The 26,615-nt window shown below is 43.0% G+C and overlaps 1 protein-coding gene across 2 annotated transcripts in view; it reads left to right on the forward strand.

Moving 5' to 3' along the window:
• Positions 1-26,615, forward strand: part of LOC134210846 (uncharacterized) — a 37,434-nt gene extending 10,819 nt beyond the window's left edge. Inside the window, exons 2-3 of one of the 2 annotated variants that reach the window (XM_062687201.1) lie at positions 5,599-5,702; positions 26,255-26,615. In XM_062687201.1, coding sequence (XP_062543185.1) covers positions 5,599-5,702; positions 26,255-26,428 — 278 coding nt within the window. In that variant the 3' untranslated portion in view covers positions 26,429-26,615. Of the gene's footprint in view, positions 1-5,598; positions 5,703-25,162; positions 25,836-26,254 lie in introns of those variants that run through there. The other variant, XM_062687200.1, reaches the window with a different exon arrangement.

Raw genomic sequence — 26,615 nt, forward strand, 5'->3', positions numbered from 1 at the left:
GACAGTCTGTGCTGTGCAGTGAGAATTGTTTTCAATTATTCTTCCCGGTACTGTGTAATCAGGTGTCCGAAGTTTGAATCTTTGTGTCCGAAATATGAATCTAACCCCGCCGGTGTCCGAGGTTTGAATCAAACGGAAGTCGGACATTTTCATAATTTGCAAATAATCTTCGCACTATCTTGCACATATTAAATACGTAATTCAAAGATGAATACTTTACTTTATGATTGCAATGGCGGTTTAAACAGTGTGATTAATAATGTGAGTAAACAGGATGATTATATATCAGAAAGTGCTTAAGGGTCCGAAGTTTGAGTTTGCACGGTATATCCATTTGAGACAATTTCGGGACAACAACAAAAAACTGTTTTTGAACAAATTGCCACAGATTTTTTTTATTTCTGCGATACAGATCAATAGTTTTTGGCAAAACTTAACATCCAGTGGCACTTCAAAGGCGAAAACTGTAAACAGTACTCCATAATTGCCCTTCAAAGTGCGTGCACATACCGCCATCGGGGGTGACAATGGGTCTGGGGTGAGAATGGGTCATCGCTCTCACCGGCAGCCTGGAGGTCGGATAGCAAAATCGTTCAAAAAGGTCTCTTATATTTGCCCTCAGATACATTTAATCTATTCTTCAAGCACTCTTCAAGTAGTTGAAACAGTGATCCATTGTCACCCCCGACGACGGTATGTAGTTTCTCAAACAAACGATTTTTTTTCATACATTCCAGACCAAATTTTTTTTCGTATTTTCTACCAGAATACGTATTTTTGGACGAGGATTGAAAACATATAAAAATCTCATTTTGGAAAAAATGTTACATATGCAGTTTCTCAAACAAACGGTTCATTTGGTCCGGAACGCTTTGCAATCAATACTGAGATTTTCATTTTCATTGAGAGAGGTCACGCTATATTAACATTTCATTCTTTTCTGCTTCCCATAGAAAACAAAAAAATGAAAGGAATTACGTCAAATTTTCACAGAGTTTTATTTCATGAAAGCGCATAAAACCATTACAAACAATTTACAATGTTATGAAAACTCATATGTGAATATGTACGTTATGTATGAACTGATTACAAACAAGTTGATCTCCTTCAATAATGTTACTTCTAACTCGAAAATCAGGAACAATATATGTAATCATATTAACGACTAGCCTTCGTTTTTTGCACAGAACTATTAAAAATATTGAGAAATTTAGATTTCAAAACAAAGCAACATTCCCATCATGACTGCTTGTAATGCGATAGATGACCGGGAGTCCGCTACATTTTCATTTGATCTCTTGATAATGAAAATGCAACTGTTTTTCACACGACGTTCACGAAAACTACCAGAACTGCCTAGAATGCTTCCTTGGGGGAAGTGGCCTCTTTTTGATGAATTCTGGCTTTCGACGTGTCAAACTTCATGATTATGCAACACAGCTCAGCGGAATATGTTTGAGGATATTTAATCCATCTGGCCACATTCCGGAGCACTCTGGAAGTCTTTGGCTTTCAACATACGATTTTGTAAAACCTTTAGCAATGTTTTACTTTGGTATTTGGTTCATACGCAACGGAATACGGAATCCGGAACGCCCTGGGGGAAGTGGCCACTTTATGATCAATTCTAAAACCTGTCTAACGACGTGCCAAACTTATTGATTTTACAGAACAAGCTCAGCGGAATATGTTTTGAGGGCATTGGGTCCATCTAATCACATTACCCTCAGAACACATTTTAGTGAACTTGTTCAGCATTGCTATAAAGTTTGACACGTCGCAAGCCAGGTTTCAAAACCAATAAAAAGTGGGATTTTTTACCACGGAACTAGGATTCCAGTGTGTCCCTGAATGTGACACACTGGAATAGTGAACACTTTGGACGATCGTTCAGACGCGCAGCACTTTGTAGGTAGTTAATTGCCCGATGTTTACTGCGTGCTACGGAAGATCGCACTCGTCTCGATGGTCCTCATGAGCAATCGAAATTTCTCAACTTTCTCCAGAATGCCTTGACAAATTTGTCTTAAACCTATCAAAATTTCATCTAATTGGCTTGTGCCCATGATGTTTGATACGGGTCAAGATTGATTCAGAAATTAGTTGAAATCCTCTTAAGGACAAGCCTTCCGGAATCTAAAACTAATTTCACTCGCGTTTTTGAGGGCACCCCACTGGATACGGAATCAACGCACAACGGTCATTTTTATTATTTCACGAATGCTGCGATGCAGCAAAGCTTAAATAATAAAAATGACAATTGTGCGTTGCTTCCGTGTTGAATCGGGTGCCCTTGAAAACGCAAATGAAAATGGTTGTGGATTTCGAGGGGCTTGGCCTTAGTTGAGGGAACTTGGTTCTAAGGAAAACTTCAGAATGTGATGTTTTAAAACTTGATTTGTGGACACCTATGCACATCATGTGGAAGAGTAGAAGCATAAGTACTAGAACGCTAGTGGCGCTGTAGTCATTTAAATTATTTTGCCAAATTTTGCTTTTTTTTTTTTCCTGTTCGGGTGTGCCACTGCGACCAGTTATTAGATCTATTGTAGCGTTACCCGTATCCTTAGTGTTTAAGTGCATGTCGAATTACTCCATTACTATTGATAAGCAATACAGTTGTTGTTTTGTTTTCTCAAGAGCACCATGACAAGGTCCCGCTATTTAGACCCCTCACAGAGAGCAATCCCATTGAAGGCGCGCCCCTTATCAATAGGAAATCAATCCTGTCTTGAGAAAACAGAACAGTAATACTGTTTTGGCCATGCATCGGAGCCCTAGCCACATCCTTGTCTTGCTTCTAGAATATCACCAGTAAAACTCTTAAAACCCGGGATTTAGCTCTGTCTACAAGACCATTTCAAGCAAGAGAATTTGTTCAGCAATAAGAACTTCCGTGTGTTCCTCTCACTACCATTGTTCACCAGTTCAAGAAGAGTTAGTACGTATTTAAACCCCTAACTCGATTTTTCCAGCAGTCAGTTCAGCCTAGGGACGGGTACCGAGGTTTTTAACTAATTGCTTGAAAAGTTGTTTCCACTGCATACAGTTTAGCCTCAAACCAGAGGAATTCGAGTCTTTCAACTGTCTGCAAGGTAACATTAATTATGTTTTATTTCTGAGACTGCTGTTGGTAGCGGGGACTAAATACGATGAATCCTTAATTACCACAACTTATTGCACTAGCTAGGAAAATGGATTAAGCTAGGGCTTTGTTTGGTAGATCTTACACCGCAACACACTACGTCAAAGTGATCTACCGTGTTACGGGACGCGATGGGTTGACGTATTATCAGGTCACACAAATTTTGCTTCAACAAGCTTCAATTGGCCATGATGCATGCATCATGTTGCAGTGCATGTTTATTGAACAAAAAAAAAATTAAAAAAAGAAATTTCAAAATTTTAAATTTTTTATTGTTTAATTCCATCGCCAATATCGGTTTGACATTTGTAGTACCATTACCTTGGCTCCCAGGTCAAAGTAACCTATATGTTAGTTACGCGAACAGGAACGACATTAGCAATCTTATACCAAAGACTAACTAAGACGTTCATGTCCTATACAACTGCCCAGTTTTTTTGCGCTCATCCAGTACTAGCAAAGAAATTATCATACCCCCATCTGAAATCACCTTGCTCTGTAAAAAAAACTAAGCAACTATTACTTCATCATAGTTGCCAAGGCGATTTGGTAAATGTTTGGAAAGTCAAAACATAATGCACCGTTGAAAATAGGATTGGTTTTAAAAAATGGCTTTCTTGGTACTTAAAACTGAATAACTTATTTATTATTTCAGAGTACAAAGGAGGAAACGAATCAGTAATTATATAATTATTATCAGACGACGAAAATAAAAGCATTTTGGATTGAGTGCTCGCTGCAAGTTTATTCTAAAAAGAGTCTATTCTGCCTAGTCGTCGAACATCCATAAATTTTCGTTCATTACTATTGGTGAAGATTTGGCATGAAATACCTCTTTTTCTCTGGATAGATATAAGACTTTTCCCAATCAATGATAACTGTAAAACTGAGTCTTGTAATTTTTTTTTCGAGAGTTGACCAGTTGTAGTCTTAATAGACTGTTATCAAGGCTGGGCTCTCCATGTGATACACAATACTAGCAGACGACTCTAGCTATGTTGCTCACTAGGTCACTACGGCCGGGTGTTGTATTGTGATCATTCCGATGTATTTCCCTTCCCACAGTCAGCTTCTACAGTCAGTCAGTCATAAACCGAACAAATAATGGAAACTCAGCACATTTTTTTTGTTCGGGTGTGCCACTGCGACCAATTATTAGATCTATTGTAGCTCAGCACATACATAGATGTCTTGTAATTGGAGTTTTTTCTAAGACAGACTATGCCATTCCTCTTTTAAATATAATACGATGTGCTATTTTATTTCAAAGTACTGATATTTTAATATACCATGAAAATATTTGGTAAAAACTAGAGAGCGAGCATTATTTTACATGAGAAGTAAACATTAACTGTTTCCTATTAATAGTTGTAATATTGTTCCGACGGAATTTTATAGTAAATTCATTTGATACTACAGAATATTTTATATTGAATTTTCTACGAGCAAAACAAACAAACTATTTTGATTCAAACAATTAGTCGTCGTTGCCATCGACTACCACTGATGCAAATTCATCGCAAGGTAGATCAAAAATGGGGGAATCACTAAAATGTCAAACTTGGGTACCGAGGGACCAAATGCAGTACTAGAAGTGGTCCCTCGAAAGAGCTCTACAGTGACGTCTTAATTAGTCTTTGCTTATACTTTTGAGTCAACTTGTGGAAGATTTAGTTCAAAAAATGTATTGCAGGTAACCACTTTTTTCGTTGGGGTTTAAACCCACGATCTCAGTATGCTGTGCTTTTACTAGCAAGCTACGAAGGATCTCGTTCTCGTTTTGAATCTCTATAGGGCACTGCACGGGAACATCTCTTTCTCTTTCGTTCTTTAAAAATTTTGACGTTTACTGGCCTTGTTGTTTTCAAATTTCTTTGCAGCGAGAAAGAGACAAAGCAGTCCGTGCAGTGCCCTATTTCCGTGAATTTTTGTGACCGAGCCCAGTTCTACACTATGGGAAAGAAGAAGAAAGTTGTATCAATGTCACCCCCACTGCAAATTGAACGTAGAATTGCGTGTACGTATGCAGCATTTTGTACATGTTCATGTCAGATGTCTAATAGCCTAAATCTGGACAATTATTGAATAGTTAAATGCATTGAATCAATTGTTTAAATGTATTGAATCGATTCATATTTTGATTCTAAAATTCGTTGGAAAACGGCTGCTTCCAGACCACTTTTCGTGATGGTCACAAATTTGAAAGTTTGGAATGACCCCCTATCTTACCGAAGGACATAATTCTACGTCAAAAGTGAAGCCACTCTCATACAATAATCAGAGCTTGTACCACCTACAAATTGCCTAATTCTAATCGGATATGAACAGTTTCCATATGAAAATATTGTCAGAATCTCTTGATCATTGATACATCCAGGCATCAAATTTTAGAAACATCACTTCGAATTTTTAAATTAAAAAAGATTATTCAACGTTATTCTCTTCTATTCCAGATAAAGAAGCTTTTCTGAAATATTACCTGGACAAAGCACTTGAGGAGCGTATTCCCGGCCACGTCAGCCTCACTCCCGCCGCATTCTCCTTTATCATCTACCAGGTAACGCTTGTTCCATAAACTTGAAATCAAAGCCATCATTATATACCATCTGCATGATCTTCACTAAATTGGCCGCATCACAGCTTTATCATTATCCGTATCGCTTTTGTAATCGCAAATCGCCAAGCTGAAGCTGTTGGTTTGGAAATAAGTTGTAAAAATTGTTTGAAACGACCCAATCATGGTTCAATCACGGGAACATGAGATTCAATTCAAGAGCCGTGCCTCAGCTTAGGGACGAGAAACATACGATAAGTGGCGAAAACAATAAATTCGAATTGGTCGTACTTTATTGTGAGGCCATAAAATAGATGCCGCTGCTGTGCCAGCGCTTCCGCAAGGTGAAATATTTTGTGTTGTTGTACTCACATGGCGATAAGTGTTGATGCCTTGGTTAGGCTGATAGCAGCGAAATTCGGTCGGATGTATCCCAACTCACAATTTGCAAACAAAAATCGAGTGCGCTTCATGGAATACTGTTCCGCTCATAAGCAACACCATAAAGAATCAAAGCATTATCTAAACAAGTTGCAGAGCATGTGTGTGGTCTCTCGCATGCATGTGGGCATGAAGCGATTCAGATCCTTTGTTGTTCTTTAGGGATATGCAGTGTACGAGAAATGACGCTTTCGAATTCTGTTAAATTTATCTTCGATACCAGATACCCTTATCTTACCCTATTTACCGTCTTCTCGAAAAACGTATGTCGCACGAAATCTTAAACCACAGCATTCCTGAAAGCACCCATCGAGAGCTCTTCCGTCCACCACAAGAGCATCACATTCAGATCCGGTTGATCCCCACGCGCTGGTGGCTCCGTGTCGACAATGGTTTGGTGCCGGGACGGGGTAACGAGGCGGCGACATTTTCCAGCACTTTTCATCGTTGGCACGTTCGAAGACATTATCCTCGCTTTACGATCTTAAAATACTGTCGTCGTTGTCGTCGTCGCCTTCGTCATCATGGTCATGGTCGACAGAGAGAGGCCTGGTTCTTCGTCACACTCCGTGGATTGGAAGTGCTAGGCGCTGTTCGGAACATCGGCTATCGAAAAGCGCTTAATATTCAATAAAAGGCAATGAAACTGAATGGAACTGCTCCGGGGAGGGCGCACACGAAAACCGGAAACCGTTGTGAACATAATGCCTCATGGTTTGTGTCGTCTGTGTTGTGCGAATCGAGCAATGTTGGCAATTTCACTCTGTTTCCACGGGTAAGCTACTTTTTAATGGACCAATTTCGGTGTTTTGAATGTACTGTCGGTACCGCTTAATTGCTGGGGAGATGGTTTTACAACATTGTGTTAATTTTATTATGGCAGCGCAGGCGATATCTGGTTCAGCAATGCTGGAAATGGATAAAAGCAATAACTACAACAATATCTGTTCATTTTTATTGATACCTAATTTCAACTCATTTGACTAATTAACCCCATTTGGCCCATGGCTCTTATTTAAACCACTTCAAATGTTAATACATATAATTGGTAGAAACATGTTCAATCGTGGACAATGTGAAGCCTGTTGATACGATATGTTAAAACTTTATTTGGAAACCTTCGAAACAAGATTATTTTAATTAACCTTCCGAAACTGGCTCCGTTGTGAAATGTACAAGATCCTAAAAAAAGCACGCTTGTCGTCCACAAGCGCGGCGAGATTTCATGAGTGATTCAGGCCTTTGTATCATTCAAAAACAGTAAGAATCGAAACAATATGAGTATTATGGACAACCCTGCCATGAATGTGTCATAACGAAGCTTCTGAATCATATTTAATCCTTTTGGGACGGATGGTTCGTATATGCCCAGCGTTTTAGATTGGATGTGGATAGGTCCCTACTTTCTTCAGCAAAAATGTACATCATGATGTCGGCTTCATAGGGAAAATATCGGTGTTCTAGTTGGATTATACCCCAAAGACTCAGATATCATAAATCTTGGGAAGATTTCGTTTCTGAGAGCATGCAGGTGAAGCTGAACTGTTTGGATCATATAATATGTTGTTTGATAATTCTTAATACTCAAACAAGTATATTCATCCAGATCATTAAGACAGTGATCAATTTTCAGGATGCTCAAGGTTCTTAAAAACGTTCTCGAGTTCAGCCCTCGGTATCTACCAGATCAACCAATGCTTATGCAATGTCCTCATCATCGGCATAAAACGCATAACCAGGTTCAATAAGCATATGCGCATCACTCATGACTTTTACAATGTTCTAATTGTCAGTATGAACCCAATCTAGTTAAGAAACATATGATCCTAATTTACATGAACATAAGAACTCCAATCTTGAGCTAAGGTCAGCATATCTACCAGATGCACAATAACTAAGGAGGTTTTTGTGTCAAGCAATGTCCATTCGAATAACGCGGTGGATTTTTTTTTGTTGGGCCATTGAACCACTGGACTTGGATGATTACATCAAACATTACGACTTTCTGGATATTTTAGCGATCCATAAAGGCATGCATTGTAATGATTGAAGTCATGTAAGCTCTATGGACCTACTGGGATATCTGATCTAACATATTGAACAAAAAAAAATGAATCATTGAGTAGGTTAAATGCTCTGAGCTCCAGAACGTTTTGAAGAACAAAGAAGGGTCTGTAATACAATCAAGATGTGGAACTGGAGTTTCTTGGAAAATGGAAAAGAACCCGAAAACATATTTTAGTATGGGCATTATTTCTTTTCACGAGCCGATATCGAGTTTCAGAACATCGATTCATGAAGAGTCCACTGCAGCTTGGATAAGAAATGAGTGGGATGCTACCAGCTCGTTGTAATTGCCTCCTGGATTCATCCAGGAATCCTCCTGGATTCATCCAGGAATCCTCCTGGATTCATCCAGGAATCCTCCTGGATTCACCCAGGAATCCTCCGGATCCTCCAGGAATCCTCCGGGATTCACTCGGGAATCCTCCGGGGTTCACTCGGGAATCCTCCGGGATTCACTCGGGATTCCTCCGGAATTCACTCGGGAATCCTCCGGGATTCACTCGGGAATCCTCCGGGATTCACTCGGGAATCCTCCGGGATTCACTCGGGAATCCTCCGGGATTCACTCGGGAATCCTCCGGGATTCACTCGGGAATCCTCCGGGATTCACTCGGGAATCCTCCGGGATTCACCCGGGAATCCTCCGGGATTCACCCGGGAATCCTCCGGGATTCACCCGGGAATCCTCCGGGATTCACCCGGGAATCCTCCGGGATTCACCCGGGAATCCTCCGGGATTCACCCGGGAATCCTCCGGGATTCACCCGGGAATCCTCCGGGATTCACCCGGGAATCCTCCGGGATTCACTCGGGAATCCTCCGGGATTCACTCGGGAATCCTCCGGGATTCACTCGGGAATCCTCCGCTATTCTCTCGGGAATCCTCCGGGATTCACTCGGGAATCCTCCGGGATTCACTCGGGAATCCTCCGGGATTCACTCGGGAATCCTCCGGGATTCACTCGGGAATCCTCCGGGATTCACTCGGGAATCCTCCGGGATTCACTCGGGAATCCTCCGGGATTCACTCAGGAATCCTCCGGGATTCACTCGGGAATCCTCCGATTCACTCAGGAATCCTCCGGGATTCACTCAGGAATCCTCCGGGATTCACTCAGGAATCCTCCGGGTTTCTCTCGGGAATCCTGGCCGATTCACCCGGGAATCCTCCGGGATTCACCCGGGAATCCTCCGGGATTCACCCGGGAATCCTCCGGGATTCACCCGGGAATCCTCCGGGATTCACCCGGGAATCCTCCGGGATTCACCCGGGAATCCTCCGGGATTCACTCAGGAATCCTCCGATTCACTCAGGAATCCTCCGGGATTCACTCGGGAATCCTCCGATTCACTCAGGAATCCTCCGATTCCCTCGGGAATCCTCCGGGATTCACTCGGGAATCCTCCGGGATTCACTCGGGAATCCTCCGGGATTCACTCGGGAATCCTCCGGGATTCACTCGGGAATCCTCCGGGATTCACTCGGGAATCCTCCGGGATTCACCCGGGAATTCTCAAATCATCCACCAATTATCTACCGAGATGCTTTCTGAAATATTTTGTACTAATTGACCCGTCGAACTTTGTCTCGTCTGCTTTGCAATTTGACTTTATTTGGCAGCTTTATTTCTACATGCCAAATTTGGTTCTATTTGCTTTATTAGTTCCCGCCTTATACAGAAAATTGCGTTTTATTTGTATATAAGCCCTTCTTTAACAATCATAGAAACATTTCTTGTCTACAAATACCTACACATGCCAAAGTTTATTTCATTTGCTTGATTAGCACTCGAGTTATGCAGAAATTTGTGTTTCATTTGTATGGAAGTACCCCTTCTTAAGCGGGGAGGGGTCTTGAACCATATCAAGAACCTGCCCCAGCTCCAAAAACCCCTGTATACAAATTTTCACGCCGATCGGTTCAGTAGTTTCCAAGTCTGTAAGGTTCGGACTAGAGATGGGCAAAACGGATCACTTTGATGAACGGATCCGATCTGGGTCATTCATTCTAATGATCCGGATCTTTCAGCCGGATCGGATCCTTAGAACAAAACGCAAGAAAAATGCAAAATAGTGAAACGTTCGTCATTCAGGCTCAAACTTTTGAAGCGTACTGACAATAACTTCACCCTTTCTTGTTTGCAAGCGTATGGATTACAAACAATGAACTTTTTATTTTATTGTTTCCTTACAGATGTTCAAATAATTTGCTGATCTTGTGATCCGGATCTTCTAAAAAATGATCCACGAATCATTCACTCACTTTAGAGATCCGGATCATTTTAACGGTTCCGGATCTGAACGCCCATCTCTAGTTCGGACAGACAGAAATTCATTTTTAAATTTAACCTCAATGCGTGTACAAAACTGGGTTTGTTTTTTAATTAAGTAATAACATTATTCTCAACAATGAAATCTTTTTGTTGTAATATTGCTGATTTAAATTTTTGCGATCCAACCACGTTTTTCACGATTCAAACAAATGTTGGAAAACAGATGTTGGATAATAGAGATTTGCGTCCTACGAGTTTTCAATTCTCGACATTTGGTATTTTCCATTTCAGAATCATTTTTAAAAATATTTTAATAAAATCGAATCACCTTAAGAGACGCGTTATGTTTATTGAAGTATTCTCTTCTACCTCATCAACTTCTGGCGATGGGATCATATTTCTCATTCGCAAAATCAAAATTGACGTGTTTCTACCGTTGACGTTGTTCCAGCTCGCGCACCGCATCGTCGTCCTAAAGTCACCCAAACCGTGTCGTTGCTATTCCAACATATGTCAGCGCGGTGGCGTTTGTTGAACCCTTCGTCACCTGGACAATACCGCCGGAACGAACATCGGCGCAGTTGAGTTGCTTAAGCTGGATGTCACGCAGTCATCAAATAAAGTACAATCAATTTGTACGCTTCATTAAAACCTCAGCAGCTCGACGACGTTCTCCATCGTTCTGATTTTCCCGACGCCAATCTGGGGCATCTTAGCTCAACAAGAAAATGGAAACTAGAGGGAAATTGTCGAACATTGAACCTATTTCCCGAGCACTTCCGCTGCCGCTGCCGCATTCCGTCGACGGACGGGAATTGTGGCATGCTTCTCACCAGGATCCGATGGCTGTTGAAACAAAGGCATCTCAAACCGACTCGACTCGGTGGTGGTGGTGGTGGCCGTGGACCAGAAGGAAACATTTTCTTAAACTTCATCTCTATGCTGTCGCTCGTGCTTCTTGTGCAGAGTGCGAGAGGGTGCATGAACGATAGAAGCTCACGCTTGAGCTATGCATCGTGCAACTTTGGAGTAGCAGAAGAAAGCAGCTTTGCCACTTCATCAACGCTCAAGGAGCTCTAGTCAAGTGAACAAGAAAAGCAAAATTGATATGAAAATTTAAATATAAATTAATTTTCCCGCATCACTTCCCCTCGAATCAAGGCGTCTTGGAATGGCACTTCACAGCAAAAAATATTTTATAATCCACCGTCAGTGTGTTGAGCACCATAACATTGTTCAATTTTCTCGGAATCGCATTTGATCAATCATTTGATAACAAACACACCACAATCGGAATTCCGTGGACATTAAAGCCTGTCCAGTCCACGTTAAATTTTGGATACCCATCTTCCAATGCGATTTTTGTTTTTTTTTTACAAACCACTGAGACGATCAATTTACATGACAGCTGAATCTTTCCCCTTTATGTGCTTTTTTCTTATTTGCTAATTATCTAATACATCCATTCATCTCTTCGACTAGGTGTTTTCTTAACACTATCATCCTTTTTTGCTATGTTACATTTTTAGTTATTATTAATACATTTTAATAGGCAGTTAGGATTTTCCTCTGGTTGAATTGAACCATTGGAATTACTATCTCTTTTTTGTGCTGCTTTCAGCACGGTGCTTCATTTACCGTTATTATGAAAATAAATATACCATTCAATTGGCAGCCGCCATTCGATTCCTACTACTATTCTACCCTTCTGGACAAATTTTCAAAAAAATCGTTGGTGGGATTTTCGAGTTACGCTGTTTTTAAGTTTTTCGATGAAATACACCCTGTAAATCGATTAAAAATCCATAGCACAACCTAATTACTTGCAAACGAGTTTTTAATGCAGAATCAATTAAATCTCCATACCCACAAAAATAAGCATTTTCTTTTGAAGCAATAGAATAACCGCACCTTTAGTGGAGGTAGCACCAGTATAATTTTTTGTAATTATACACTCTGATAGTTTCAATTGATGCATTATGGTATAAATATGATGTTAAATACAACTTATCATAAAATTTTGATTGAAACCCTATTGAAAACAATGATTTTTCTCAATGAAATTGACTCCCCTGTACCTATAGTGGAACAACTGTACGCAGCTCTGGAAGGTGTAATTCGAAGATCTTGTGTGGAAAGAAAGGGAACCATCATCAGCAAGTCTTACATGCTCCTTGGTTTGTGTATGACATAGACATCATTGATGTAGATCGCAGTGCGGTGGAAAAATCTTTTAAACGGAAGACTGGAAGAATAGAACTGATCATGAACTTTGTCAAAACTATGTTTCTGGTGGCTGGCAGTGAGCGTGGCAGCCCAAACGGTGTTAGTCCCGAGGTTGAACGGGTCGACGAATTCATATATCTTGGAACACTCGTTATATGTGATAATGACGTTAGCCGCGAGTTGAAAACTCGTGCTGCGACTGCAAGTAGGACTTTCTGCTATTTTCGTAGCCAGCTAAAGTCTCGCAGCCTATAAACACGGACAAAGCTGGCTCTGTACACATCGTTGATTCGACCAGTAGTCTTGGAGGGCCATGAAGCATGGTCGTTGAAAGATCCAGAACATCGAATTCTGGGAGTGTTTGAGTGGAAAATACTACGCTCAATACTTGGCAGAGCAGTGTAAAACTACAAATGGCTCAGACGCTTGAATCAATTGTGTCAAGTGTACAAAAATGCAGACATAGTCAGGCTGATAAAATACGGCATATTACAGTGGGCTTGACATAATGTACGTATGCCGAAAGAGAAACCAGCAAAAGTCATGTTTAGCAGAGAACCTGGAAGAGGACGTCGGCTCCAGGGTTGACCACGCACTCGCTGGCTGTGTGTAATCGAGGAAGATGCGCGTGTGGCAGGCGTGCCGGGGCCTGCGACTGGCGGTCCTAGAACGAACGACCTGGAACAAGATGTTACAGTCGGTTTTGCTCCGCTTAACATGCAGTGTACGACCATCAAAGGTACAGGCAGGTAGATATTTTATTGATTTTGCATTAAAAAAACTCGTTTGCAAGTTATTACGTTGTGCTATGGATTTTTAATTGATTTACAAGGCGTTTTTCATCGAAAAACTTAAAAACGGCATAACTCAAAAATCTCGCCAACGATTTTTTTGAAAATTTGTCCAGAAGCGTAGAATTATAGTAAAAATCGAATGGGGGCTGCCGATTGAATGGTATATTTATTTTCATAATAACGGTAAATGAAGTACCGTGTCAGCATGTTTTCGTTCCCATCCAAATTGATAAAATGGCAATAAATCAGTTTGGCATTATCTAAATGTCCGAATTTTAACGTGGACAGTGTTTAATGTGTTGAACGAATGGTTTTCTTATCTAAAAATATTTGTTTTTAATTTACTTGTTAATTCAGGAACTAATGGAAATAATAATAAATTTGAAATAAGTACCGCCATTGGGGGTCACAATGGGTCTGGGGGGTGAGAATGGGTCATCGCTCTCACCGGCAGTCTGGAGGTCGTAGACAAAGTCGTTCAAAAAAGACTCTTATATTTTAGTCTTCTTGCCCTCAGATACATTTAATCTATTCTACAAGCATTCTAAGTGGTTGAAACAGTGACCCATTCTCATCCCCATTTGACCCATTGTCACTCCCGACGACGGTACTTTAAATCTTTTCATGCTATTCAGTTGGAATAATTTGCAATAATTCTTCTGATGTCGTGCAATCTAAGCTCTTGAAACATATAGTTCTGAAGAATGCTTCCTCCCTAAGCAGTGAATACTTTCGAATGAAGTATTTACTTGACAAAGGTTCACCCCATCAATTCTGTATTGAAAATTTGAGTTTTAAAATAAAATGTGACGAATTATACTAAACCGCATACATATGCGTTCCAAAACTAATATAAAATATTCAATCAGATCACGAACCTTACGAGCGGGCTTGCGTTCAAAGTGATCAACTTATCATTGTGATCTAGTGGACTGTAGAATTAATATTGAGTATTTTTCCTAAAATCATTAACAAAATCGTCAACATAGCGATGACGTAAATGATGATAAATCATACTATCAGAATCTAAATTGAATTTTCTTTTTTGCTGTGTTCTTCGGAAATATTTGGGCGTTTAGCCACTGTTTAACTTTGTCTCTCGATGGTGGGGGTTTGACTTGACGACTGCCACTTTGGCGATTGTTCTAGTTGGTGAATGTACAGCACAAAGTGGTTGGGATGAGTTAAATTAGTTGATTGTTTCATTCATGAATGTAGCGAAGCGAAACCCCTCCACCCATCAGCATGAAATTACGGAACATAAGAAATTTTCAAACTAATCGGCCGAGTAAGGAGCTTACAATTTCTCATAAGGCGCAGTATCAAATATCATCCGCAGTTCAATGACAAGCTGGATGGCATTCGAGAATATTGTCATGCCACCACAGATTTTCAACATGATGTCTCATCGAAACAATCTCACATGACATTATGTGCATCCATATAAATAGACAGGAGCCTGACGGAAGTCCTACCCACCATCTTCTGATTGATGCAGCGTCTAGTTCAACTGAGATTGCTTAATTCCTTGTTGCTGCCTAGCCTGGCCCAGCAGAACGGTATAGTCGCAGAAATTAACTCAATGCTTTATTCAAAACGGATGTTGGAATCGACGACGTGACGGCAACGATGTGCTCAATCTGTGCCGGGGTCTGCCCGTGCTGCTGTCGTTCCATGTGACAGGATCGACCCAGATTCAGGAGTACGCCCGCGTCTGGCAGGAAGAGTGATGATAATCCGAATGCATTCACGAGGAAAAATGGCGGGGCGGAAAATTAACGATATCGTTTTTCAATTTCCTATCGTGCTTCAACATGGCAATAAGCGAACAGTTACTGTCATTAGGTTGCAATTGCTGGTCGCCGTAGAGTGGAAATGGAAACAGATCTTGAATTGGAAGAGACATTATTTAAAATGATTGATTCTTGGCTGATATGCCTTCTGAAATGAAGTAATTGGTATAATTTTTAAAACGACAATTGAACAGTGAAAATGAACTTCATGATTTATATGATTATTAAGAACAGAACACATATATTGCAGCATGACTTCGAAAAAAAATCTTTACTCAAAATGAACTAGAGGAGTACCAAAGAAAGCCGGCTTGAGGCTTAGAGGCTTGTAGTAGCAGAACCTGCTCTCCGAAGAGACTAGGCGACTTGCATCGTCCTCTTTCCGTCGAACCCTGAATACGATCACGACGATGTCGCAGTTGCTAAAATAATTTTGATGAAAACGGCAAAGAGAAAATAATTCATTGCTTTTTGTAGGAATGTCTTAGCTTGTGAACTCGTCTTGAGTTGGTATAATCTGATTTACTTAGAGAGTATTCTAACTCATCTGATGACAAGTGAGAATGGTGTGCCAGAGCACACCTTCAATTAATGTTAGGGTAAATGATCCAATAGTGGAGGAACTAAGCACGTTCCAACACTATTCATTTTCCTAGAATTAAACGAAATTTCATTTCGCTTACCTTGGATATATATTTGAAAGCGTTCCCCATCTATTTTATTAGAAAAATGCTTTCGTCGCATTAATTCCATGTATTCCGTCCTAAAATAACAACTCCAATTATTGGTACACTGTTCCTATAGTTGCGTTATTTTTTAATTCGTGTTCCCATAGTTGCGAATCCCATTATTTTCTTACGGGACTCGCAACTATAGGAACACTACCGCAACTATTGGTCCACAGGGGAAAATTTAGTAAGGTATTTTCTAGATATTTACCAGTATTTGAAGAAATGCTTTTTTTTAACTTGCTTCGTATATTGACATATCGTTTAATCATTAAACGTAACGGGTTGCTGCGTTTGATTCGTAGATTTAACGCACACTGTACTATCGCAACTATAGGAACACCCACGACTATCGGATCGTTTGCCCTAGCCAACATCCCGAAACTCCGTAGCGAAGTAGCTTTAGGGGCTGTTCGCAAATTACGTAACACTGAATGTAGTAAGAAGGCGAAACCGAGTATTACGGTTTATACAATTAAATGAATCCTTCATTTCAAACTATATTACTAGGTAGAGGGTGGGAGTCCGAAACCCGTTATGTCTGGCATTTAGCATTTTGTAAACGAGCTCTTAAACGGATGGGCGAAAGGATTCCAAGATATTGAATTTGGCGGCAGAGCGAAAAGAATATCGAGGTTTAAATTTAAAATAGGAGCCAGAGGAAACTGACGCGACGTTGGTTTAGAAATTCATGAAGCAGAAAGACTCCAAACTATTGTTGGATTGGATTCGTATTGAATTTGGATTGGATTTGGATTGGATTTGGAATTACATTTGGATTGGATATAGATGGATTTGGATTGGATTTGGATTGGATTTGGATTGGATTGGATTTGGATTGGATTTGGATTGGATTTGGATTGGATTTGGATTGGATTTGATTGGATTTAGATTGATTTGGATTGGTTTAGATTGGATTTGGATTGATTGATTTGGATTGATTTGGATTGATTTGGATTGGATTTGGATTGACCTGGATTGATCTGGATTGGTCTAAATTGCATTTGATTGGATATAGATGGATCTGGATTGAACTTTGACTGGATTTGGGTTGACCTGGATTGGACCGATTTGGATTGATTTGGACTGATTTGACTGGTTTGGACTGGATTTGACTGATTTGGACTGATTTAGACTGGATCTGGACTGGATCGATTGGTTTGGATTGGTCTGGACTGGATTTGGATTGATTTGATTGATTTGGATTGATTGATTTGGATTGGACTGGATTTGGATTGATTTGGACTTGATTTTGATTTGGACTGGATTTAGATTGGATTTGGACTGATCTGGATTGGATTTGGATCTGACTGGATTGATCTGGAACGGATCTGGACTGGATCTTGGACCGATCTGGACTAGATCTGGACTGGATCGACTGGATCTGGACTGACTGGATCTGACCTCTGGACTGACCTGGATTGACCTGGACTGGATTTGGATCTGGACTGACCTGACCGATCTGGACTGGATCTGGACTGAACCTGGACTGGACCTGGACTGGATCTGGACTGACCTGGACTGGATCTGGACTGGATCTGAACCGATCTGGACTGGATCTGACTCCTGACTCAATTTGACTTGATCTGGACTGACCTGACTGGATCTGGACTGATCTGACTGGATCTGGACTGGATCTGGACTGACCTGGACTGACTTGACTGGATCGGATCGACTGGATTGATCTGGATCTGACTTGGACTGACCTGGACTGGATCTTTGACCTTGGATCGATCTGGATCGATCTGGACTGGATCTGGACTGACTTGACTGACCTGGACTGGATCTGATCGACTGGATCTGAACTGGATCTGGATCGATCTGACTGGACTGATCTGGACTGGACCTGACTGGATCTGGACTGACTTTGGACTGGATCTGATCTGGACTGACTGATTGACTGGACTGGATCTGGACCGATCTGGACTGGATCTGACTTGACCTGACTGGATCTGGACTGACTTGACTGGACTGACCTGACTGGATCTGGACTGATCTGGACTGGATCTGGACTGGATCTGGACTGACTTGGACTGGATCTGGACTGAATTTGGAACTGACCGATCTTGGACTGGATTTAGACTGAACCTGGACTCATTTTGAACTGACCTGGAACCGCACCTGGACTGGATATGGATGACTTGGATCTGACTGACTGGACTGGATCTGACTGATCTGACTGGATCTGGATTGATCGGACTGGATCTGGACTGGATCTGGACTGATCTGACTGGATCTGACCGATCTGGACTGGATCTGGACTGACCTGACTGACCTGGACTGGATCTGACCGATCTGGACTGACCTGGACTGGACCTGGACTGACCTGGACTGGATCTGACCGATCTGGACTGGATCTGGACTGGATCGGACTGACCTGACTGGATCTGGACTGGATCTTGACCTGACCTGACTGGATCTGATCGGACTGACCTGACTGACCTGACCGATCGGACCGGATCTGGACTGGATCTGACTGATCGACTTGGACTGACTGGACTGGACCTGGACTGACCTGACTGACTGGACTGACCTGACTGGATCTTGACCGACCTGACTGATCTGACCGATCTGACCTGACCTGGATCTGGACTGGATCTGGACTGGATCTGGACTGGATCTGGACTGATCTGGACTGGATCTGACTGGATCTTGGACTGGATCTGACTGATCTGGACTGACCTGACTGGATCTGGACTGGATTGACTGGACTGACCTGGACTGGATCTGGACTGACCTGGACTGGACCTGGACTGCTGACCGATCTGACTGGATCTGACTGGATCTGGACTGACCTGACTGGATCTGGACTGACCTGGACTGACTTGGACTTGGACCGATCTGGACTGACTTGACTGGATCTGGACTGACTTGACTGGATCTGGATCTGGAGACTTGACTGGATTGGACTGAACTGGACTGGATCTGACCTGACCTTGACTGACCTGACTGACTGGACTGATCTGGACTGGATCTGGACTGACCTGACTGATCTTGGACTGGACTGGACCGACTTGGAACTGGATCTGGACTGGATCTGACTGGACCTGACTGGAGCTGACTGACTGACTCTGGATCGATCTAGACTCGACTAGATCTGGACTAGATCTGGACAAGATCTGACTGATCTGGACTGGATCTTGAACCGATCTGATCTGGACTGACCTGGACTGGACTCGACTGGATCTGGACTGGAACTGACCTGGACTGGATCTGGACTGGATCTGACTGGATCTGGACTGACCTGGAGACTGGACCTGAACCGATCTGACTGGATCTGACTGGACTGATCTGGACTGACTTGGACTGGACTCTGGACTGACCTGGATCTGACTGGATCTGGACTGGATCTGGACTGATCTGGACTGGATCTGGATCTGGTACTGATCTGGATCTGATTTGGATCTGACTGATCTGGACTGAACCTGGACTGGATCTGGACTGGACCTGGACTGGATCTGACTGGACTGACTGGACCTGGACTGGACTGACCTGGATCTGACCTGACCTGGATCTGACTGGATCTGACTGATCTGGACTGGATCTGGATCTGGACCGATCTGGACTGGACTTGGATCTGACTGACTTGGACTGGATCTGGACTGACTTGACTGACTTGACTGGATCTGACTGGATCGACCTGACTGACTGATCTGGATCTGACTGGATCTGGACTGGATCTGACTGGATCTTGGACTGATCTGACTGACTGGATCTGACTGGATCTGACTGACTGGACTGACCTGGACTGGAACTTGACTGACCTGGACTGACCTGACTGGATCTGACTGATCTGGACTGACCTGGATTGACTTGGATCTGACTGATCTGGATCGATCTGGACTGGATCTGGACTGATCTGGACTGGATCTGGACTGGATCTGGACTGACCTGGACTGGATCTGGACTGACTTGACTGGATCTGACCTGACCTGACCGATCTGGACTGGATCTGGACTGGATCTGGACTGGACCTGACTGGATCTGGACTGGATCTGGACTGGACTGACTGGACTGACCTGACCTGATCTGGACTGGATCTGGACTGACCTGGACTGGATCTGGACTGATCTGGACTGACCTGGACTGGATCTGGACCGATCTGACTGATCTGGACCGACCTGACTGGATTGACTGATCTGACCTGACTGGATCTGGACTGGATCTGGACTGGATCTGGACTGATCTGGACTGGATCTGACTGACCTGACCGGATCTGGACTGACTCTGGACTGACCTGACTGGATCTGGACTGGATCTGGACCGATCTGAGACTGGATTCTGATCGATCTGACTGACCTGGACTGGATCTGGACTGGATCTGGACTGACCTGGACTGACCTGGACTGGATCTGGACCGACTTGACTGGATCTGGACTGGATCTGACTGACCTTGGACTGGACTCTTGACCTGATCTGGACCTGATCTGGACTGACTCCTGACTGATCTGACCTGATCTGACCTGGACTAGACTGATCTGGACTGACTCCTGACTGGATCTGGACTGACCTGACTGGATCTGGACTGATCTGACTGGATCTGACTGGATCTGACTGATCTGGACTGACTGGATCTGGACCTGGACTGGATCTGACCTGACTGACCTGGATCTGGACCTGACTGATCTGACTGGACTGGACTGACCGACCTGACTGGATCTGACTGGATCTGGACTGGATCTGGACTGACCTGACTGGATCTGGACTGGATCTGGACTGACTTGACCGATCTGGACTGACCTGGACTGGATCTGACTGACTGACCGACCTGGACTCGACTGACCTGGATCTGACCTGGACTGACCTGACCGACCTGACTGACTGGACCTGATCTGACCTGACTGGACCGACTTGACCTGGACTGGATCGATCTGGACTGGATCTGACCGGATCTGGATCTGACTGACTGACTGGACTGGACTGGACTTGGACTGGACTGGATCTGGACTGACCTGACTGGATCTGGACTGGATCTGGACTGGATCTGGACTGGATCTGACTGGACCTGACTGGATCTGGACTGATCTTGGACTGATCTGGACTGGATCTGGACTGACCTGACTGGACCTGGACTGGACTGACTGACCTGACTGGATCTGGACTGACCTGGACTGGATCTGGACTGATCTGACCTGGATCTGGATCTTGACTGGATCTGGACTGGATCTGACTGGATCTGGACTGGATCTGGACTGACCTGGATCTGACCGATCGACTCTGACTGGACTGACCTGGACCGACCTGGACTGACCTGGATTGACCTGGACTGGATCTTGACTGGACTGGACTGGATCTTGGACTGGATCTGGACTGGATCTGGACTGACCTGGACTGACCTTGGACTGGATCGACCTGACTGGATCTTGACTGATCTGGACTGACCTGGACTGATCTTGACCTGACCTGACTGATCTGGACTGGACGATTGACCTGGACTGATCTGGACTGGACCTGGACTGACTGACCGACCTGGATCTGGACTGACCTGACTGGATCTGACTGGACTGACTGGATCTGACTGATCTGGACTGACCTGGACTGGATCTGACTGGATCTGGACTGGATCTGACTGGATCTGGACTGATCGACTGGACCGACTGGACCTGGACTGGATCTGACTGATCTTGGACTGGATCTGGACTGACTTGACTGATCTGACTGGATCTGACTGATCGGACTGGACTTGGACTGGATCTGGACCTGACCTGACCTGGATCTGGACTGGATCTGACCTGATCTGGACTGACCGATCTGGACTGATCTGACTGGATCTGGACTGACTGGACCGATCTGACTGGACCTGGACTGGACTGGACTGACCTGGACTGATCTGACTGGACCTGACTGGATCTGGACTGGATCTGGACTGACCTGACTGACCGATCTGGACTGACCTGACTGACCTGGACTGATCTGACTGGACCGACCTTGACCGATCTGGACTGGACCTGACTGGACTCGACCTGACCGACCTGGACTGGATCTGGACTGACTCTGACTGGATCTGGATCTGGACTCCTGGACTGACTGACCTGGACTGATCTGGACCGGATCTGGACCGATCTGACCGACTGACCTGGACTGACCTGACTGGATCTGGACTGATCTGGACCGATCTGGACTGATCTGGACTGGATCTGGACTGGATCTGACTGATCGGACCTGATCTGACCGATCTGACCGATCTGACTGACCTGGACTGGATCTGGATCTGACCTTGACCGACTGACTGGACTGGATCTGGACTGACCTGACCTGATCTGGATTGACTGGACTGGACTGACTGGACTGGATCTGGACTGATCTGGACTGGATCTGACCGATCGACTGACCTGGACTGGATCTGGACTGACTTAAACTGGATCTGGACTGGGCCTGGACTGGATCTGACTGACTGACCTGACTTGGATCTGGACTGAACTGACCTGACTGGATCTGGACTGACCTGGACCTGGACTGACCTGACTGACCTGACTGGATCTGGACCGACTGGGATCGACTACCGACTCCACCTGACTTGACCGGATCTGACTGGATCTGGACTGGATCTGGACTGATCTGGACTGGATCTGGACTGGATCTGGACTGACTCGACTGACTGACCTGGATCTTGACTGGATCTGACTGGATCTGGACTGGATCTGACTGACTGGACTGACCTGGACTGATCTGGACTGGATCTGGATCGATCTGACCTGGACCTGACTGACCTGGACTGACTGATCTGGACTGACCTGGACTGACCGATCTGGACTGGATCTGACTGATCTGACTGGACTGGATTGGATCTGACCTGGATCTGGACTGGACCTGACTGACCTGGACTGACCTGACTGATCTGGACTGGATCTGGACTGGACCTGGATTGACTGGATCTGGATCTGGACTGGACTGGACTGGATCTGGACTGACCTGGACTGGATCTGACTGACCTGGACTGGACTGATCTGGACTGGACCTGACTGGACTGGACTGACTTGGACTGGACCTGGACTGATTTGATTGACTGGATTGATTTGATTGGATTTGGATTGATTTGGATTGGATTTGGATTGGATTTGGATTGGATTTGATTGATTTGATTGATTTGGATTGGATTTGGATTGGATTTGGATTGGATTGGATTTTGATTGGATTTGGATTGGATATAGATTGAATTTGGATTGGATTTGGATTGGATTTGGATTGGATTTGGATTGGATTTGGATTGAATTTGGATTGGATTTGGATTGGATTTGGATTTGGATTTGGATTAATTTTGATTGAATTTCCTTCGGTTTTGGATAGGTGTTGGTTTGGTCAAGGTTGTTAATCGTTAATTTATCGTTATCGCCGATAAAGTTAACTGTGTTCAACGTTATCGGTTGCTACGATAAGATGCATCATCTCAGTAATTATCGGAATTCGATAATTTATCGATAATTTAACTTAAGTCAACTCGATAACTCTGCGATAATGTGTTTACTAGATTATGAGAAAAAAATTATGTATAATTTTGACAGAAGACGAGACTGATGGCCATGATTGCAGCAGGTTGACCAGAGATGATTTTGATTGAAGCGGAACTTCCTAGAAATAATGCTCAATGCCTTACACTCTACGGAACAAAAAAACGAGGTGTTCTGTTACGGGTCCATCAACTTTTAAGCACTACATAAGTGTTCGAAATATTTGGCACTGGCTACAAATATAACGCGCATATTTGTGCTAACCTAATTTGCTCTGAGATGGAGACATATCAATATACCCTTCTACTGAGTACGCATGATGATTTTTTCTTAGACAATCTACATCGGATAATCGAGAAGATGTAGCTGGAATCGGAGTTTCAAGTACTAAAAATTATTATAGCGACTTGTAGTATTTCATGTCAGACATAGGTTCCAAGTGAAAATACCCTCCGTGATGAATTGATCACCCATTCAGCGCAACTCGGTTAATCCAATCTTTGAGTCATAAAATAACCATAATTATGTTGTTTTTTGATCTCTCCGGATAGGGAGTGGGACCATTTGGGCAGCACCTCCTATTCCCGTCCGAAACGTTAATAACTCGACCGCGTTCCAACTAAATGGCTTGATTTTTTGTACATCATTAGATGTCGACAGAAACTAACCATGTACTAAAAAACAAGTAACTCGGTTGTAATGCGATTGAGTAATGAACGTTGTGGACGGGAATAGGGGGTACTGCCCAAATGGTTCTCTACCCTATGTTTTGTTATTCCAACACTAGAAATACGATTATTTATTATGGAAAACTGCTACTCTCTGTGAAATTGAATGATTGATCATAAGAATGTCTTTGATCAATTCAATGACACTCTTGAACCCAGTTTAATTGCAAGATTTAAATGCGTTATTTAATATTTCACAGCAATGCTAAAAAATCATAATGCAATATTCTAATTTTTACCTGCGGCACAAATTACAGTTAACTCGATAATTCTCGATAAATCAACGAAGACTCGATAACGATAACGATAAATCAACGCTCACTTTGTCGTCAACGAAGCATCATCGTACAATCGTTATCGTTATCGAAGATGGCGTTAAATTAACGACGATAATTTATCGATTAATAACCCTGGTTTGGACTGTGTTTGTCGTTAATTTGGATTAGCTTCAGTTTGGGTTTAGATTGAGTGGAATTGGATTACACAGAATGTTACTTTGTACTTCATTGAGAAACATTTCAGTTTCCTCTTCCAAACTGAGTTGAAAACCTGTCTGAATAGGCACAATTTGCTAAAATCTCAGAAGGATGGTTGAACTGACATCACACTACCGCATACACTTACGAGCTACGATCCACTCAAGCAGGTAACCACGCAATTAATTGCTAGCTTCTAGTTGATCCATTTCATTCAACTAAATCGCAATCGGCTTACATTTGAATTTCAATGGGTATCAACTCAGGAACATAACAAAGAGCCTACCTTACTCCCATTTCTAAAACCTTCTGTGTCAGGAGAGCAATCATCAAAGTCAATCATTTTCATTCATCAAACGTTGTGAATCGGAATTAAATCTCAACAACATTGCATCCATCACACGGGTAAAACCAGTTCACTTACGCTTAGTTTTTTTTGCTTTCTCGCCACCATCAATACCATTCATCCTACACTCGGGCAAAAAAAAGGACTCCGAATCACCATCCACAGCACCACCATCAACCACAGCTACGACCCAGCCGCCCGAGGAAGCACCCGACCTGGGCAGCAATGTTGAACTAGCCCTCGACGCGAAATACCCCAACAACTATGTCAAGTACTGGCTGGTGTGCTACAGCTCCGGATGCCTCGATCCGACCGATATCGCCAACATATGCTGCCCGTTTTAATCAAATTCCAATTTAGAATCGAAAAACGGCACAACAACAACGCTGCAATCCAACAATTAAGTGGTCCCGTGTGTCGTTCCTGTTTTTGTAGGCCTTAATTGATTGAATTAGCAAAAATATATAAAATGTGTTGCCTTTACGTTGCTGCGGTTTGCAGCAGATGCATTGTTGTTGGAGTGCTGGTAAATGTTACAAAAAGGAGAATTGGGTTTGAATGTTTTTATTGTGGAACAAGTACGATGATAGTTACTCATGCAACTAGTTGTGAAAGAAAGACATTTTCGGCAAGAGTAAGGAATAATAAGTCTTTGACATGAGATGTATGAAACGGATTGGATAGAAGAAAATCCACAGACTGTATACATGGGAAACATTGGAAGGCTCTTTAAAAATATATACTTAAAAAAAATACCATTTCCATCCACTTGAAATCCATCACTAATTTGCGATATCTATGCACTTATGTCTCGTTACACCAAATCCAATTATGATAAATTAATAAGGTGCTAATACCTTAACTAGCCAATCTCTTGATTTTCCGAAACACATTATTTACCCTGATACGAATCGCCGTCATAGCCTTTCATGTTCGTCATCAATACACGAAAATCGCCGTTGACCCCCCAACATCCGTTACGCTTCTGTAAGCGTGCTAATTGCCAATCAAATACATTCACATCGTTGCCTGCCGCTATCACGACGCATATCATGACATGCTGCTGGGTTCTAGATTTTTGTTCCATGCTGGGCAGATCGGTAAAATCATCGGCAAATAATTATCGGCCACGCCTCACCACCTCAGCCGCAGCAGCCGTATATCGATTGATAGTGCTAATGCACGTATGAACTACACAACCCCCCCAATAAAACAGGAAATTTTTGCCATTTCAGGAACTTGTTGCGGCACCGCCGGATTTTGCTGCCAATTTGCTGAATCATTTCGAAACGAGCTTCGGTATGACGGAGCGGGACGTCTATTCTTTCGTGCGGTACAACATGATATGCTTCCCCAGTGGTTATTGTTTCAATCCGGATGATGTTGGGAATATTTGCTGTCCGTTTTGAGTTATTGCCATTGTGGATGAATTATTTTTATACAAAACCTCTAAAATGGTCATCGATACCTATCCTTCCTTTCTCCATTTCAAAAAGATCAATTCTGGTTGATTAATGTAAAGTACGAAGTACTAAGAAGTCTTGTTTTTTTCTGTTAATTGCAACAATAAAATGCTTTGAAGGCTCATTCGAATTA

Source organism: Armigeres subalbatus, chromosome 2 (genome assembly GCF_024139115.2).
Source record: "Armigeres subalbatus isolate Guangzhou_Male chromosome 2, GZ_Asu_2, whole genome shotgun sequence".
Taxonomy (NCBI): domain Eukaryota; kingdom Metazoa; phylum Arthropoda; class Insecta; order Diptera; family Culicidae; genus Armigeres; species Armigeres subalbatus.